Source organism: Corella eumyota, chromosome 4 (assembly GCF_963082875.1).
Source record: "Corella eumyota chromosome 4, kaCorEumy4.1, whole genome shotgun sequence".
NCBI classification, from domain to species: domain Eukaryota; kingdom Metazoa; phylum Chordata; class Ascidiacea; order Phlebobranchia; family Corellidae; genus Corella; species Corella eumyota.
In genome coordinates, this window is record NC_137493.1 from 6,213,602 (window position 1) to 6,232,566 (window position 18,965).

The window sequence follows — 18,965 nt, forward strand, 5'->3', positions numbered from 1 at the left end:
TTAAGAAAGTCAAACCAGTTGCCATGCTAAACCAAACACAAAAGGACGAACTACTAATCCTGGAAAAAGTGTTTTAAATTCTGGTTAGTTAGTAAAATAATATGTTTCATACAGTTTTTAAAACTAAATTAATGATTTTTACTGTTACTTCCATTTTTTTAGAAATTTTGGCTGCAGCTTGCATTGTTAAAAGAGATTATATATTGGAAGGTGATTCAGTTATCTCATTGGATACATATGAAAATCCAGACTTCTTAAAATGCCAGGTTAACATTTTATATAAAACTTGATTGTATTTAAATATTGTTTAAATAAGTGATAAATGTTTTTAAGATGTGTATTTGCTACAATAAAAACAAACGCCATCGATATATATTTATTCTAACTTGAACTTTATATTATAACTTATTTTGTTATTTTTTTAATTATTTTTTTTTCGATTTTAGGGTTTTTGCAAAAGAAATCCTCAATGTATGGGTTGGAGTTTTATACCAAACAAGGCAGTTGATTATTGCTATCATGTGCTTAGAGATCAACCAATCAAAAAACTCAAACTTTTACATGTACCAGGAGCATTTATGGAGTTTATATGTTCAAAAAGAAATGGTTGGTGCTAAAATAAAACATGTTTATAAAATATGTATTAAAAATTTGAGATGTGTATATCAACAGTGTAGTTGTACTTTGTTGTTTTTATTTTTTAATTTTATTATTTTACAAAATTGAATTTTTTTATCCTAATTGTAATTTATTTTGTAGTGGATGAAAATTGCATTCTCACTAAGAATGTTGGAGTGTCAGCTGATACAATACAAGATATCCAATTTTTTGGTAAGTAAATTTAACTTAATTAAAACCAAAATTAAAGTTTTGATTTGAATTAATTTTATTTTTTCAGCTCTCAGCTCAGTGGTAAAGTGTCGTGAAATTTGTCTTAAAATGGAAGACTGCTTGCTATGGATAAGCAATCATTTGGGATGTGGCATTATCGATATCAAAAAAGTTGCCATGAATGGAGATAGTGTGTTAATAGATGGATTTGTATCTGGGGGTGTACAATCTGATTCAACGATTGGATTTAAAACCTGCACAAATGAAACAGGTCATTTTTGGTATAATCTGCTTTAACCTAAACCACCCAAAGACTATTTAGTTTTACTATGTTATAAGCTAATCTTATAAAAAATACAATTTTGTTAGATAATAGTTAATTTGTATTTACACTATATATTTTGGCAATTTATTTTTAAAAGCTCTTAGGCTAAATTGTAAAATCATGATTTTTGAAATAGTTTTTTTTTTAAAATGCAATTTAAGCAATTATTGGTATATAAAAATTACTAAAATTTTATTTTTTTGAATATCACTTTGTATTTTGTTGTTTCTTAGGTCTAATATACACAGCTTTTGATATTCGAAGTGGGTTTGTTACAAGTTATAGAAAATCTTCAGAATTTGACCAAGTTTGGAATATTCCGGATAGTAAAAATGGTAAGAAATAATACACCTCCTTACTATCAAATCTATTAAATTGAAGTAATCAGTACTATATAAATATTTTTCCATATTTTGTTATTTATTAATTCCTTTAAATACTAGTTTAATATAGCTTTAACAATATATTTGTTTATCAGTCTTTTTTACCAAGAATATTGGCAAATTTTTGACTATAATTTTAAATTTAAGATTTTTTACCTGTTTTCAGATGGTTTTAATGTTGTTGAACCTAAAGCAACTGGTTTAGATGGAAAGTCTTATTCACTTGGCCAGCTTGGTTCTGATCATGATATTAAAAACCCAGTAGTATCTGTGTCAGGGTAGGTTTTTTTGTCTTTTATTAAACATTCATTAAATAACTGTTTTTAATTATAAAATTAGTTTTTTTTTACTACGTTATGGCACGAAGAAAATCTTATAAAACTTTTTAAAAATATAACTACTTTTTTTTGTAAAAATGTTTGTTTCTGACTTTAATAAAAATATGTTTGTAATTATTTGTATTTAGAAATGCATCTGGTAGCAGTTTAGAATACCCGATTTACTTCAGCCAGATATATCCACCTGAGGATGTTTATTATTATAATGATGTTGAACAAGAACAGGGTGATGAAGGAGCTTTCTGGAAAATGAAGTAAGTTTTAAATTAATTTTCAAAATTTTTGGGTATATTTAGCTATAATGGCATGTATTGGCAATGTAAGGTAAACTGATAATTTTTTTTGCTGGCACTTACAGAGCTGATCAAATAGTTGACAGGTTTTATATCAACCTAGATATAGAAAAAGTTTCTTTTTGCTGTACTTTTAACATAAAATTTGATTTATTTGTTTAACTTTATTGGTATTGTTTTAGTTGCCCAAACAACTACCATGCATTAAGTGACATTACAATGTCAAACACCAAACCACCACAAAGCCATGACTTTAGATGTGTCCACAAACATTTCCTTAGACCTGCCAAAGTTGGTCGCAAGTTGTGGTAAGTCGAGGTTATTGCAATTATTTTTTTAAAGTTGGTATTGTCTGAACAGTAAATGACATTATGTATCTGATATTACTTAAAATTAAAGTGAGTCGAAAATGTATACAATTGTTTTTTAAGGTCTCATGGAGGGCCCCCATATGGGGAGATGTCAATTTGGGGAATAACCAGCAATCACCCACAGAAGCAAACGCAACAATCCAAAAATATTGAATATTATGTGGTCAGTCCCAACCAGAGCAAACCAAACAGATCGGTTTATGAACTAATACCAACTGGATCAGGTAAAGCTTTAATCTTGAATTTATTTTTTTATTTTTTAAGTTACAGTTTCTATATTTTAGTATTTAACTTTCTTTTTATTAAATATGATGATTATTCTGCCATTTAAATTTGCTCGAATTAATCAAGGAATATTTTTTAGATTTATCTGGAAGATTGTTTGGAGATGATATTAAAGAAACTTTTGTGTTTGAAACTAAACCGTTCAAGAAAAAAAAACTTATTTTAGCCACAAAAACCAGCAACACATTTCCGAATGCCACGATTGTTAATAGAGGTACAGTTTTTTTATACCAATTGTATGTTTTAGTTTTGATTAAAAAATTACTTTTAAAACAATATAAAAAAATGTAACAATGATATAATGATTTGGGTTTTAGATGAATTGAATTCAGTTGAAAATGTTACACAAATATGGGAACCTGTTCCCCCTGGTAGAAATTGGACAGTTTTTGGACAAAGAATGACTAAAAATAAAAATGATTTTAATGATAAACAAGTTTTAGGAAGGTTTGTACTATTAAGCACCTTCTCAAGTTGTGTTTTAGATATTTAGAGTAAAAATAAATTTTATAAGAACTTTTGGTAAACCATAAAAATATCATAAATTGCAGATTGCTTTAAATTTACAAACACACACAAATGAATTTTTTATAAAATTGTAAATGTTTCTATTTAAAAAGTAACTCTTACAAATTTTAAAACAAAGATTTTTTTAAAATTTTTAAACAAAATTAACAGAAACATTGTTCCAAATGGATTAAAGCCTCCTCTTACCATGACAACTTTATCTTATTTATTGGCTCACAATGATTCAAGTAATGAAGATGTTCAGTACTCAGTAAAGAAAATGAATTGTCCACTCCACCATCAATCACTAGGCCATGTTGTGGATTTTTATAAAGTTAATTCTGAAGTTGTTGATTTTTCGAAGCCCACTACTACTACTGATAATGTGAACAAATATGCTTGTATTCATGATCTGTTTTTGGCTAAGGCCAAATTGGGTCCAAAAATAAAGTAAGATTTAAAAAAAAAAATCTAACTGGGAGTCTACCTATTATTGCAACATTACTATGGAAATTGATATATGTAATATTTGGTTAAAATGGATAAAAATAAGTTACTTTTAAACTAGAACTTACTGTTCAATTAGGCTTTTTAACTAGTAGTGTATTTTTAAGCTTTAAAAATTAATTAAATCAATAAATATTCCAGAACTTTTAAAGCTCGAGTTCCTTATGGTGTTTCGTACTCACCCATGTCAGCTTATAAAGTTGTTCCCGCTAATGAACAAGGGCAAGATCTTGACTATTTTGTTACCAACGTTGACTCTGATGACAAAAAGAAGTTGGCTGAAAACTTGTTTACACTAAAAAAACATACAGGTAAGAAAGATATTTTCTGTGTTTGTGGTGTTTTTACAGAAATTAATATATAGTTAAAAATATAGAAATAATTGGTAAACAAAAAAGTAAGCTTAAAAAGTAAGAACAACTAAATATAAAACCTTGCGTCTTGCATTTATACAAAATTTGCAATATTTATTATTTAAAAACAATATTAAACTATTATTACCTAAAATTTCAATTCTTAAGATGGAAATTATGGAGCAATCCTTCCTGCAGGTTTACCACCACCTATACCTATCCCAACAATCTCTACAATCACCATGACAACAACAACCCAAAGCCTGCCCCCTAACATTTTGGTGATTGGAAAAGGAAGAGGTGTGGAACATATTGAGGTTGAGGAAGAAGATAAAGATGTTTCTGGGATTAATCCCGCAATAGGGGGTTCACCTAGTGCTGCTCATGGTATTGGCAAAAAACTTAGTTAAGATCTTAGTTTTACTAAAAATATACTAAAGGTATTGGTTATCATTTATACATTTAGTTATATTTTGGATCAATACTTATACACAAGCTTATATAAATGTTTATATTTTAACAGGGGATTGTGATTCTGGACTTCAAACAGGATTTATGTACGCTTTTATCATTGCCATGATTGTGCTGCTTATTGTCACTGCTTTGTTAATATATCAATGCTGCAGGTAAGGCTTTAGTCAACTTTTATTATTTTAAATATAAAATTGTAATAATATTGGTTTAATATTTGTAAAATTTGTGTTTTATAAACATTTAAATTAAAAGAAAACAGAATAGTGTGTAAATATTCTTTTTTGCCACTTTTTTTAAATAGATTAATCTTGTTTTTTTTGAAAAACATACAATCATGTCCTTTTTTGAAAATAAATATAATTGTAAAATTTGTATATTTACGAAGGAAACGGTGTATTCGAAACAAATCAAATTCTCTTTCTAACGAAAAAAGTTCTAAATCAGTGCGAAAAGGTATCAAATCGTAAAAAAAAAAAAACGCAACACAAGCATAAATGCAAACTTCCCTTCGTAAATATACAAACAGCAAATTAAAAAAAAATAAATAAAATAATTATTTTTAGAAATAAGCAAATGGAGGAAGGTTAGATAAATGTTTTGCAACAGGTTAGAAAATGCAACATTTGTTTGTTGTTTTGGCATTCTTCATGTTTGCATTGCATGCTTGTGTTGTCATTTTTAAAGTATAATTAATAAAATAAATATAAATTATACACTTTAATTTTACAGTAAATATTTTTGTTATATTTTCAATTTTATTATTTGAAAATTTTTGTTATGTTAAAGGCGCATTTAAGCATGGTGCTCGTAGGCCTACTGGTTTTATTCCTAATCAACACGTTGTTGTGAATCTAATGTCTGACAAAAATGTCGAAGCAGCTGACGAACAAGACTTTCTGCCACAAGACAGTAAGCTTGACAACGATGAGGACAAAATAACTGACTTTGATGAACCTGAACTTATGTTAAATTCAAATAAATTGAATTCCAGGTTAGAAAATGTAACAGAAACAACAATTCATCCTGTTAATGCAGCTCGAAAATTAGATAGTCCTTCTTATTTGGCAATTCCAAAGTTTAGTCATGCTAAATCTGAGAAAGGAGTTGCTGAAATTCTAAATCAAAATCCAGAAGCAATGACATTAGAATCAAACAAAAATGAAGAATTATCTAAAAATAAAAACTCCGCACTTAACCCAGTTGCAGAGCCACTAATTATGCCCACTATATTGAAACAACAGCCTTTGCTTTCATCAATCTCATTTAGTAATGCTGACAAACTTGTATTAAAACCTCTAAAAGATCATGCTACCACTCCGATATATAATGCAAGGGACGATGGTGATTACTTTCATCTTTATGATTCTGGAAACAAAATAGCAAATGATAAAAACTTGAAAAGTTCACGTGAGAAAAATAACATACTTTTAGAAAATAGGCAATCAGGTAATGTTAATGATCTTTCTGGTAATAGGAAGGCATCAAAATCTATTACCGGACAGGGTTACAAAGCTCAACCCAGTTTTGGACAACAAAATGATAATAATTTTAATCAAACTCAACCAATATCATTTGATGGTCTTAATGGTCCAACCAATTTAAGTTCACATGGTTTTATTTATAATCAAACCCAATCCAGCTCACACAGCCCTGCTGATGATCCAACCAATACTGGGTCACATGATGCTCTTTATAATCCCAATATTTTAGCATTACATGGTGATACTCATGACCCGACCAGTGCTAGATCACGTGATGGTTTCTATAATCAAACCAACTCTAGATCACATGGGGATACTAATGACCTAACCAACTCTAGATCACGTGATGATTTTTATAATTCTACTTATTCTGGATCACGTGGTGATACTTTTGACCCAACCACCTCTAGATCACGTGATGGTCTTTATGATTCCACTAGTTCTGGATCACGTGGTGATACTAATGACCTAACCAGTGTTCGATCACCTGACCGAACTTATGATTTTACTAATTCTGGATCACATGTTGATACTAATAACCCCACCAAATCTAAATCACTTGATGGTCCTTATAATTCTACCAATTCTAAATCACATGATGGTCCTTATGATTCTACCAATTCTGGATCACGAGGTGATACTAATAACCCTACAAATTCTAAATCACATGATGGTCCTTATGATTCTACTAATACTGAATCACATGGTGATACTTTTGACCCAACCAACTCTAGATCACGTGATGGTCTTTATGATTCCACTAGTTCTGGATCACGTGGTGATACTGATGACCTAACCAGTGTTCGATCACGTGACCGAACTTATGATTTTACTAATTCTGGATCACATGTTGATACTAATAACCCCACCAAATCCAAATCACGTGATGGTCCTTATGATTCTACCAATTCTAAATCACGTGGTGATACTAATGACCATATCAATTTTGAATCACGTGATAGTTCTTATGATTCTAGCAATTTTAAAACACGTGGTGATACAAATGACCCAACCAACTCTAGATCACGTGATGGCCTTTATGATTCTAATAATTCTAAATCACAAGGTGATGCTTCTGACCCAACCAACTCTAAATCACGTGATGGCCTTTATGATTCAACTAGTTCTAAATCACGTGGTGATACTAATGACCCTACCAATTTTAAATCACGTGATGGTCCTTATGGTTCTACTTATTCTGAATCACATGATAATACTAATAACCCCACTAATTCTAAATCACGTGATAGTCCTTATGATTCTTCTAATTCTGGATCACGTGGTGATACTAACAACATCACTAGTTCTAAATCACGTGATGATACTAATGACTTTATCAATTCTGAATCACGTGATGGTCCTTATGATTCTACCAATTCCAAATCACGTGGTGATACTAATGACACTTCCAATTTTAAATCACGTGATGGTTCTTATAATTCTACTTATTCTGGATCACGTGGTGATACTAATGACCTAACCAGTGCTCGATCACGTGATGGTCCTTTTGATTTTACTAATTCTGAATCACATGGTGATACTTTTGACCCAACCAAATCTAAATCACGTGATGGTCCTTATGATTCTACCAATTCTAAATCTCATGATGGTCCTTATGATTCTACCAATTCTGGATCACGAGGTAATACTAATAACCCTACAAATTCTAAATCACGTGATAGTCCTTATGATTCTACTAATACTGAATCACATGGTGATACTTTTGACCCAACCACCTCTAGATCACGTGATGTTTTTTTTGATTCTACTAGTTCTGGATCCTGTGGTGATAATAATGAACTAACCAGTGCTCGATCACGTGATGGTTCTTATGATTTTACCAATTCTAAATCACGTGGTGATACTAATGACCCTACCAATTTTGAATCACGTGATAGTCCTTATGATTCTAGCAATTTTAAAACACGTGGTGATACAAATGACCCAACCAACTCTAGATCACGTGATGGCCTTTATGATTCTAATAATTCTAGATCACAAGGTGATGCTTCTGACCCAATCAACTCTAAATCACGTGATGGCCTTTATGATTCAACTAGTTCTAAATCACGTGGTGATACTAATGACCCTACCAATTTTAAATTACGTGATGGTCCTTATGATTCTACTTATTCTGAATCACATGGTGATACTAATAACCCCACTAATTTTAAATCACGTGATAGTCCTTATGATTCTTCTAATTCTGGATCACGTGGTGATACTAACAACATCACTAGTTCTAAATCACGTGATGATACTAATGACTTTACCAATTCTGAATCACGTGATGGTCCTTATGATTCTACCCATTCCAAATCACGTGGTGATACTAATGACACTGCCAATTTTAAATCACGTGATGGTCCTTATAATTCTACTTATTCTGGATCACATGGTGATACTTTTGACCCAACCAACTCTAGACCACGTGATGGTCTTTATGATTCCACTAGTTCTGGATCACGTGGTGATACTAATGACCTAACCAGTGCTCGATCACGTGACCGTCCTTATGATTTTACTAATTCTGGATCACATGTTGATACTAATAACCCCATCAAATCTAAATTACGTGATGGTCCTTATGATTCTACCAATTCTAAATCACATGATGGTCCTTATGATTCTACCAATTCTAAATCACATGATGGTCCTTATGATTCTACCAATTCTGGATTACGAGGTGATACTAATAACCCTACAAATTCTAAATCACGTGATGGTCCTTATGATTCTACTAATACTGAATCACATGGTGATACATTTGACCCAACCACATCTAGATCACGTGATGGTTTTTTTGATTCTACTAGTTCTGCATCCTGTGGTGATAATAATGAACTAACCAGTGCTCGATCACGTGACCGAACTTATGATTTTACTAATTCTGGATCACGTGGTGATACTAATAACATTACTAGTTCTAAATCACGTGATGATACTAATGACTTTACCAATTCTGAATCACGTGATGGTCCTTATGATTCTACCAATTTCAAATCACGTGGTGATACTAATGACACTACCAATTTTAAATCACGTGATGGTCCTTATGATTCTACTTATTCTGAATCACGTGGTTATACTAATAACCCCACTAATTCTAAATTACGTGATGGTCCTTATGACCCTACAAATTCTAAATCACGTGATGGTCCTTATGATTCTACTAATACTGGATCACGTGGTGATACTAATAACATCACTAATTCTAAATCACGTGATGATACTAATGATTTTACCAATTCTAAATCACGTGATGGTCCTTATGATTCTATTCATTTTGAATCACGTGGTGATACTAATAATCCCACTAATTCTAAATCACGTAATAGTCTTTATGATTCTTCTAATTCTGGATCACGTGGTGATACTAATAACATCACTAATTCTAAATCACGTGATGATACTAATGACTTTACCAATTCTAAATCACGTGATGGTCTTTATGATTTTACTAATTCTGGATCACGTGGTGATACTAATGACCCTACCAATTCTAATTCACGCGATGGTCCTTATAATTCTATTTATTCTGAATCACGTGGTGATACTAATAACCCCACTAATTCTAAATTACGTGATGGTCCTTATGATTCTACTAATTCTGGATCACATGGTGATACTAATGACCCTACCAATTTAACATCGCGTGATGATTCTTATAATTCTACTAATTCTAGATCACGTGGTGATACTAACGACCCAAGCAATTCTAGATCACGTGGTGATACTTATGACCCAACCAATTCTTTACTACGTGACGATCCTAATAACTTTACTATTTCCGGGTCATGTGACGACACTAACAACCGAACTAATTCCAGATCAAATGTAAAACCTACACTTGTTTTACCTAAACACCAGCAACCACGTGATAAAAAGCCCACAGTTAAACCATCTGTGCCACCAAAATCTTCAAGGGTTAAATCACTTTTCTCTAAGATAAAATCGCCTTTTGATCACAGACATGGTAACGATCGACAGTCGTCTTTGCATAGACAAAAGTCAACAAAAACTAAAAATAGTTTGCCTAAAGCTTTAAGTCAAACTAAATCAGACACAAATGATTTTAAAACGAGACAGACTGATAATACAGACAAAATAAGGCAGACATCGAGGTTAAATAAGCAGGTTTCTAGCAACGACAACTTTAACACGTCAACTACTGTAGAGCGTAATGAACCCCAGCGTAAACTATCTACTGCAAGTATTAACAGCTTTGGTCCAAAATCAAACGTCGAAATAAGCAATCAGGCGAAACAAGGAAGAAGAAAGTTGTCAGTTGTGCATTTTCACGTGGATGCAATGGAAAATGACAATAAGATGTTTGAATCAGGACCAATTTCGCATCATCACTTGGACAACAGAAGAAAATCTTCACTGGTTCATTTTCACGTTGGCGAAAATCAGGAAATTTTGCCTCAACACGAAGAAAACCTAAACTTATTATCTGCCAGGCGATTATCTGAAATTAATTTTCAACCCAATGGTAATGAGGCCAAAAAGTTAAGTCCATATATGGGCAGAAGAAAGTCTTCGGTTTTGTATTACCCTTCTCGCAAAGCCAGTTTTACAATGAACCCACTAGATGAACATAGAATAAGTAACAGTAAGATAAACGATGGTTTTACATCACAAGACTCAGTCTTATCCGCGTTACAAAATCGAAGAAGGTCATCTACGTACTATCATGAGGTACAGGCTACTGAAAGTAAGCCTGCAGCAATGTATCACCGTAAGGTCAGCAATACTAGCTTGGGAAAACCAGCTGTAAATACACAAGATATCTTTTTTGGTGATGTAAATAAAGAAGCTTCTTCTCAGCGTAGAAGATCAGTCGTTCACACCAATTTGAGTCGCCCAAATGTGAAGAGACCCTCTGTAGAAATTACTTCTCCGCTTGAAAATACTATACTTCCTAAAGGAAATTTAAATTAAATGATGTAACTTTTGTTCAGGTAAACTGTTTTACATTTTCAACCCATATAAAATGTTAAACTAACCTGCTCAACCAATATAAACTGCTTTTTTAAATGTTACCTATCACCTAATTGCATGTGTTTTTGTGTATAATGCATCATTTAAACTGTCATTTTGTTATATAAATGTTTAATTTTAATAACTTGTATAAAGTGTAACTGCGATTGTTAATTAATCTTTTGCTTTATAAAATAATTTAAATTCTTTAGACTATGACGACAATCAATGCTTATGACGTCACCCAATAGGAGATTGAAGCAAGTAAACACAGAAGAACGCAATTGACGCCATGTGGCTGATGCGATTTCAAAGTTTACCAATTTTGTTTGAGTCTGATATACAAGCGAGATTATTGTTGCAGTAACATATAAATTGTACATAAAATCATTTCAATGCAGTTGGTTTTGGAGTATTATTTGTTAAATTACTTATGCATATGTTCTAAGGTCAATGCCCTAAAAATAATTTTAATATTAATGTAGTTAAAAATTAAAAAGATAAGATGGGTAATTTTATACAAATAACATACAAATTTTAGTTACAAAACGTCGTTATACACTTAAGTTTTCAATTGCTTTATCAAACTGCATAAGACTTCTGATATCGTTCATTTTAAAGTTGTCCCGTGCATATTCATAAAAAAAATGTGGGGCGTCTTTTTTCAGCTTTTGGAGAAACTCGAGAATCTCCCCATCTAGTTCTATTGAGTTAGGCCTAAAACAAAGGTTTTAGAGGTTGGCATATTTTGATTTCTTTTTTGAAGAATTGTAGCTTACATAAAAGCGCTGGTTTGAAATACTTACAACTTTAGGTGATATTTTTCCGCCCACTTTACAATGTCATCTTTATTCCATTCCTCCACCTTCTTTTCATGTTCAACTGGCCTTTGTGGCCTTGCAAGCCGAGAAACCTAAACAATAGTTAAAATTAAAAGATACATTAAAATTTATTGAAAACTATAGTTAAGTTTAGTTTTATAAGGTTTAATGTCATTTACCTCGTCTAGTTTTCCTCTTTCACCAATTTCCTTTTCCAGACTTGAAAATAGAGGTGACATGTTGTTGTCGCTAAAGTCGAAGTACAATTTTGACCCAATCATTGCTCCTATACACAAAACATTATTCGTTACATTATGTATCTTTAACAAACTAATTCTTACAAAAAAAATATAATGTGATGCCAAAGATTTACAAAAACTCACCAAGCCACCCATCGGGCATGTAGTGAGGTTCAACTTTTAGTGGAATGATATCTTTTTTAAGGGTAAAAGCATATTCGGCCTCTGTTCTAAATATAGTTATCAAAATGTTAATTTATTATTTAATACATATTAACGTCTGCTGTTATAGCAAATATTCAGCTGTTTGTTACATAAAGCTTGTGTTGCAATTGTTGTGTAAGAAATTGCGCCAATCACAAGGTGTTTACAACAGAAGTGATGCATTACAAAACCACTATTATGTAAACATGATTAGAAGTAAAAAATGTGTTATAAACCTGCAGCTAGCACTGTTTTTGTACTTCTGTGACATGCAGACTAGAATAACGTCACTACCTTCTACAGCAGAGGCCATTGCACCAAGGGTACTACCAGCCATGTCATCGAGGTCGAACCAAACACCGTAACCCGCTTTTTCTAGCTCCTTTTTAATCTAAGCAAAATACAATTTTTGTTAAAAAGTTTAGAAAAACGCAAGGGTATAATAATAAATACAATCCCTATATTTTTACCCGTATAATAAGTTTTTGTGAATCCCATTGATAGCTTAACATCACGTGGCCTTTTTTTGGCTTTTCATTCGCGCTCTAAATATAATTTAATTTCAATTTTTAAACAATATCATAATACTAAAAGGCTAATAGCTTACCTGTGCTGTTTCTATTGAAGCTATTTCTTTTGCATCTTTAGACGCATTTTTACACATATTAAGAACCCACATCGTACTAGAAGCTCGTTTGCTAAGTTTTCTACAACACACAACAAAGTTATTATTATTATAATTTTTTGAATAAAATGACATAAAACATTTTTGTAAAATCTTACTTGGGCACAGAGTTGTCTTTGGAATATTTTTCTAGAAGTTTAACTATTTGTTTGTTGGCGTAAACGGCCTCTTTGTTTGTATTTGTAAGTGCCAATACCCATATCGATTTCGCTGCAGCTATTTTTTCATCATCTAAGCCTTCATAAAAATTTTACAGGGGAAATTATTACTTAAGTCAATTTAAATGATATTCTTTAACAGCCCAGTGAGACAAATATAACCTAAATATTTATAGAAAATGTTTTGTTAAAAGTATATATGTACAACTTACCTTGAGTTAAAACATCCAACAAACTTGTTAGTACACCCTTTTTTACAAGCAGTTTGCTGTTCTGATGATTGTTCGCCAACTTTGTCACCACTTTAGTTAGCTCCAAGACCGAGAAACCTTTGAATTCGCGATTGCTTGAAGTCAGCGCATCTTTCAATAGCTACATTTAAAATTTAAGATTATTAAGATCAAAAACTGCTTGCGTAAAAGGTCTATAGGTTAAGTTATTAAAATATAACCCTTAAAACGTTGTCAATGACTTCTTTAATAGCAAAAATGTCGCCACCATGTTGTTTGTCCACAATGTTAGCAAGAGTAACAAGACTAATTGTCTTCAATTCGCGAAACTCCTGTTATATTGAAAACACGTAATATCAAAGCAGCATTTTGTTATTTAAACAATAAGTTTATTTAAACTGGTAATGAAATAACTCATACCTCTGACATGTCGCCTGTATTCTTGGCATACCACGAGATTGTTTTAACCGCTTCGTTTTGTTTAAAGTAAACAGTGTTGTTACTGCGAAGCGCACAGTTGTATATTATCCCCATAATCAACAAAACGATAGAACTGAGATTCTAAATACACCAGAAAACAGTTGTTGTGCATTTTTTAAACATTTTTTAATGCAAATCTTGTCAACAAGTAAATAAAACGTGATTGAAAAGCATGATACCTCGTTCAACTTGAAGATGGCCTTAAGCTTTTCGAGATCTTCTAACAGTTGATTAAGTAATCCAACTTGTCCGAATTCTTTGGCAAGCTCTCTACTGCAATCCGAATAATTTCGACAAATATTTAGCAACAGTTTGTAACAGTCAAACTTGTTCCTGCAACAATATAAATTTGGTTATCGATTGAGACGTTAAATAGGCTTAGTCAAAAAAAATATATTTTTTGTAAAATTACCCTTCCATTGGATAGTTTTCTCCATTATTCGTGGCAATTCTTATAAATTCCTTGAACACACAAGCCCCCTCACTTTTAAATATCTCATCTCCAATATATCTTTGTGGTAGCTGTAAGCAATATAAACCAATATAGAATCTGCTTTAAGTTAGAGTATATTAATAGTAATAACTAAGGCATTTCGTTTTAACAGCGCTTATAGCTAAGTATTTTAGACAAATTTACTTTTTGGTCAAACTCAAAATAGTATTTTAACAAGTTTTGTAGAGTCCTTTTCGATGACAAGCTTGCTTCATTTTTGGTTGAATCTATTACCAGCTGTATCTTTAATCCTTGCACAGAGTTTTTAACTGTCTCGAGCGTTTCTGTAAAATTTTGCAATGCTATGTATTTTTTTGCATACTTTCAAAATGATTTTGAAAATAGTGTCGCGTTTTTTGTTACCTTTTAGTTCAGGGTTATTGTTGAGAAATTTATTTTTTTCCCTTTTTGCTTTTTCTTTGCTTGAAGTTAAGTCTGCGACAAAGTTATAAAATTTAAATTAGTTTAATGATATAAAATAAAAAATCTAATTAATTAACTATGAGACATTACCTTTCATCGTTGATAGAATACTCGAACTCTAACAAAAACTCGTACACTATAAGCTTCTTACTTAAATGCCCTTAAAATTACTTTTTTATAGTTGGTTTCAAGTAAATATCTGTATTACCACAGTCACAATATTTAAAAATCTATGTACGCAGTTAACATTAGCAATTTACACCAAATTTTAACTAGTTTTGATTCCCAGGAAATAAAATAGGCGTGAATTGCCTGTAAACGTTTGCAAATAAAACCATGCAAAATTTAGTACCCTTTTTTTGCTTCATTAAGTGTACTTTCTGGATAACATTAGCATAAAACGCTATATTTTTTCTATTTTAGTTAGTTATTACGTAAATGCTAGATAATTTTTATTGCTGTTTTGTTAAAATATATTATCGTCTTCATTACAGTAAGCAACTCTTCATTTAAATAATATTTTTTTAATTTTAAAACTCTTGTCTTTGGTACTTTTTAGTCTATGCACAGATGCATAATTATATGTTATGCAAGTGCATAGTTACAACTAAACTGCAAGTTTAAATATTACTTAAAGCTTTTCGAGATAGCTATTTCACTTTACTAGACCAAAATTCAATGGGTATGTACATAATTATAACATAGAAAATAATTTGGTATGATTTAAAATTGACAATTTTTGTTCATTATTGAAAAATGATAAAAAGTCGTGTTTTTTTAATTTTGCTTAGTCATTACACGGAAATAGTGCAATCACATGGGACTGTATCATTTTTGCAAGACTTGTATTGACAATTTTTCTTCATTATTGAAAAATGATAAAAAGTCGTGTTTTTTTAATTTTGCTTAGTCATTACACGGAAATAGTGCAATTACATGGGACTGTATCATTTTTGCAAGACTTGTATTGACAATTTTTGTTCATTATTGAAAAATGATAAAAAGTCGTGTTTTTTTAATTTTGCTTGGTCATTACACGGAAATAGTGCAATTACATAGGACTGTATCATTTTGCAAGACTTGTAGGCTAGCATGTTTTTTTAAGCTGAATACATTAAAAAAATAAATGTTGTGTTTCGTATTAGTCTGACATTTTAAAATTTCCATTGTAAAAATTGAACGTAACAATACAGTTAAGGCATTGTGACGACATTTTTGCTTAACCACTTACAATGGTTAAATTATTTTGGCGGTTAAACAGACATTAATGTTGTCCACCATTTTAACTAAAAAATAACAAAGTTTGACAAGGCGGTTTACAATATTATAAATTTAACTCTTAATATTTAAAATTTTGTTTCAACAACGTTTTTATTTTTAAATTTTTTTTTTTTTTAACTCTTTTTATTTTCCATTCGGGTGGCTCTGAAAAGAGCCGTTTGATTGTTATCTAAGAGCAGAAATCTACTTAGAACTTGTGTACTTTGTAACTGCTTTAGTTCCTTCAGAAACAGCGTGCTTGGCAAGTTCACCAGGAAGAAGTAAACGAACTGCAGTTTGGACTTCACGACTGCTGATGGTTCGACGTTTGTTGTAGTGGCATAAGCGGGAAGATTCGCCAGCTACTCGCTCGAACAAATCGTTCACAAACGAGTTCATAATTTTCATTGCCTTGCTGGAAATCCCAGTGTCGGGATGAACTTGCTTGAGAACTTTGTAAATGTAGATTCCAAAGCTTTGCTTTGATCTCTTTCTTCGCTTCTTCTTTAGTTCGGCTTTCTGAGGCTGAGTCTTAGCGATTGCCTTCTTTGGTCCTTTGCTTGCAGCCATTTTCGTGGAAGTCTTTAAGCTTTCTTGAAGATATTTGTAAGATTCAAAAGATGATGTGAATGATCTGAAAATATCAAGCCCTTTTATAGCCAATTTTATGCAAATTGTAATCCAATAGAACAATGCTTTATTTTAGCTTTGGTAGAATGCATTTTTATTGGACAAGTTATAACGTAAAATTGCTAATTGGTTGAATACAAAAAAAGGCGGCAAAGCCAATTCTGTTATTAGTTTATTTATAAAATAATGTAATAATAGCGTTTTATGCGTTTATCTCTATCGCAGCCATTTAAATGAGGTTTGAATTCAACTCTATTTTAAGAAAATATAAATAAACTGATTAGTAGGGTGTTTTCATGCCTATTTTCCCAACCTCACTGTTTTTTAAAATAAATAATTCATTTTATATTATAGCAATTACAACTACTTAAAGCGCCTGGGACATCGTAAAGTAACTTGACTTTGATAAAATCGTTGGGTCTTCGAAAAAAAAATTTAGAAAAAAAATTTTGTTATGACGTTAAAATATGAAAATATTAAAATTGTCACAACAAATCCTTTGTGACGTTAACAATAATTACAAAGAAATACGCAGAGGACAAAATATTAAGAGTCATGGCAAGAAAAGTACCTTATTTAGTCTAAATTTAAAAAGTTTCGTTTAAATATTTTGTATTTAATAAAAACTAAAAAATTACAGTGAAAACATATCTGGTCGGGGGCCGTAAGAATGCTGATGCATTAGGCAAAATGTTTAGTTTCCACGAATTCCCGGGAATCAAAAATTGTGCGTCAAATGATTCAGTTTGTGCAAACGATACGATTTTAAAAGAGTGGCAAACATCATCACGTTGTAAAATTCCCTTTTTTCTAAATATTTATGTTAATATTTCAAACATCCTCATGTTTTATTATTTCTTTTAATAACTCTAAGATTTTTTTTAAATAGCCCTAACCCCATCGCATAAGTTGTCAGTAGACCACATGCCTATACTTCTAATAATTAGTAAAAAAAGGATAAAGCATTCTTTTAAATAAATCTAAATTAAAAACTAACTTGTGATAAGATTCCTTAATTGCATGACACCATAATTTTTTGTTCTAAACGAAATAGGCTGTTTCTAAAACCCATGGATTAAGGAAAACACCTTTAAAGCCTAGGTGTGAGCAGTTTTGCAAGCAAGCACTTTTGTTTTACTGTTCAGTTTTCTGATTTTTCTACAGCATACTGATTGGAAAACTGAACTTATACAAAAACACAGTTGTCACATGGCACTTTATTTACATAAAAACTTATTATTAAATAAATAAAAAAACAAAAAAGACGGCTTAGCTTCGCTGTTTAGCAGTAAGGCTAAGTGATACTAAATATTTTTTAAATTGTTTCTTAAAAAGCAGAAGCTACTTATAATATGTATTTATTTTAACTGATTTAAGTATTTTAAATAAGTTCACAGATATTATAAACATCTTACTAGTTCATATTTTACAGCCTGCTTTCACGCAAACTTGATTTAAAATTCTCAAACACGTGTGTGCTAACAATATCAGATTTGTTTACCTTTTCCAACTTGGCCTCAAAATACTTGGAATATAACATATATTCGAAAAAAGTTATATTTTCCAAAAGAGATTCATTAAAAAAAACTGAATCATATTTGCTTTCTTCTTGGCAAAACATATTAACGCCGATAAAATAAAAATTTTTCTGTACACGCGCTTAAATCAAAAATTTATTTTCTTCCCAAAATGGCCACGTTAGGCCACTTCTGACGTCACAAGTAAATTCACAACGGTTCGTGGGATTTTAACAGTATTTATTTTTAAATTACTGTAACTTTCCAAAACTGAAAAAAAATTAAGATATTTTTTGTAAATAAATTACAAAAAAATATAAACTTTTGTCGTAAATGCAAAAATATACTTTTACTAACGTTTGCAAAATGCATGTCCCAGGGGCTTTAAGATTATGTAATTTAACTTAGAGGCAAAACGAATATTTTAATATGGGTTACCTGCCTAACAATTAAAAACTTACTAGTAACTTGAAACTAAAAGATTGTGCTCGTTATGTCGCAATATTTTTTTGTTTTTTTGCTATCTCATAACAATTTATCAGCCAAACGATCATAATTTTTTTCACTTTTTTTAAATTTTAGTATTTTTTTGCTTTTTATTAATGATTTTTTGTGTTGATAAAATTTAGTGGGCAAGAATCAAATATTTAAACCACGCCCTATCTAATTTAATCATAAGCTGCCACAACTCGGT

General features: G+C 31.1%; 2 protein-coding genes across 4 annotated transcripts in view; one reads left to right on the forward strand and one right to left on the reverse strand.

Moving 5' to 3' along the window:
- LOC145751410 (uncharacterized) overlaps positions 1 to 11,529 on the forward strand; it is a 34,359-nt gene extending 22,830 nt beyond the window's left edge. For 2 of the 3 annotated variants that reach the window (XM_082567542.1, XM_082567543.1), the window contains 19 exons: positions 6 to 83; positions 163 to 266; positions 447 to 606; positions 760 to 831; positions 899 to 1,102; positions 1,390 to 1,491; positions 1,706 to 1,817; positions 2,006 to 2,131; positions 2,353 to 2,478; positions 2,602 to 2,765; positions 2,906 to 3,040; positions 3,144 to 3,273; positions 3,505 to 3,783; positions 3,982 to 4,151; positions 4,362 to 4,580; positions 4,717 to 4,819; positions 5,053 to 5,120; positions 5,454 to 11,112; positions 11,344 to 11,529. In XM_082567542.1, the coding sequence (XP_082423668.1) occupies positions 6 to 83; positions 163 to 266; positions 447 to 606; positions 760 to 831; positions 899 to 1,102; positions 1,390 to 1,491; positions 1,706 to 1,817; positions 2,006 to 2,131; positions 2,353 to 2,478; positions 2,602 to 2,765; positions 2,906 to 3,040; positions 3,144 to 3,273; positions 3,505 to 3,783; positions 3,982 to 4,151; positions 4,362 to 4,580; positions 4,717 to 4,819; positions 5,053 to 5,120; positions 5,454 to 11,092 (7,991 nt within the window). In that variant the 3' untranslated portion in view covers positions 11,093 to 11,112; positions 11,344 to 11,529. Of the gene's footprint in view, positions 1 to 5; positions 84 to 162; positions 267 to 446; positions 607 to 759; positions 832 to 898; positions 1,103 to 1,389; positions 1,492 to 1,705; positions 1,818 to 2,005; positions 2,132 to 2,352; positions 2,479 to 2,601; positions 2,766 to 2,905; positions 3,041 to 3,143; positions 3,274 to 3,504; positions 3,784 to 3,981; positions 4,152 to 4,361; positions 4,581 to 4,716; positions 4,820 to 5,052; positions 5,121 to 5,230; positions 5,274 to 5,453; positions 11,113 to 11,343 lie in introns of all 3 variants that reach the window. The other variant, XM_082567545.1, reaches the window with a different exon arrangement.
- Positions 11,530 to 16,328: 4,799 nt separating this feature from the next.
- On the reverse strand, positions 16,329 to 16,694 carry LOC145750456 (histone H2B 1.1-like). Its single transcript, XM_082566495.1, has one exon. It carries the CDS (start codon positions 16,692 to 16,694, stop codon positions 16,329 to 16,331), a length of 366 nt encoding a protein of 121 aa, XP_082422621.1.
- Between the last annotated feature and the right edge of the window lie 2,271 nt (positions 16,695 to 18,965).

Bases quoted from the DNA above. Each gene is read 5' to 3' on its own strand.
- LOC145750456 (XM_082566495.1), bottom strand. From the start codon at position 16,694: ATGGCTGCAAGCAAAGGACCAAAGAAGGCAATCGCTAAGACTCAGCCT.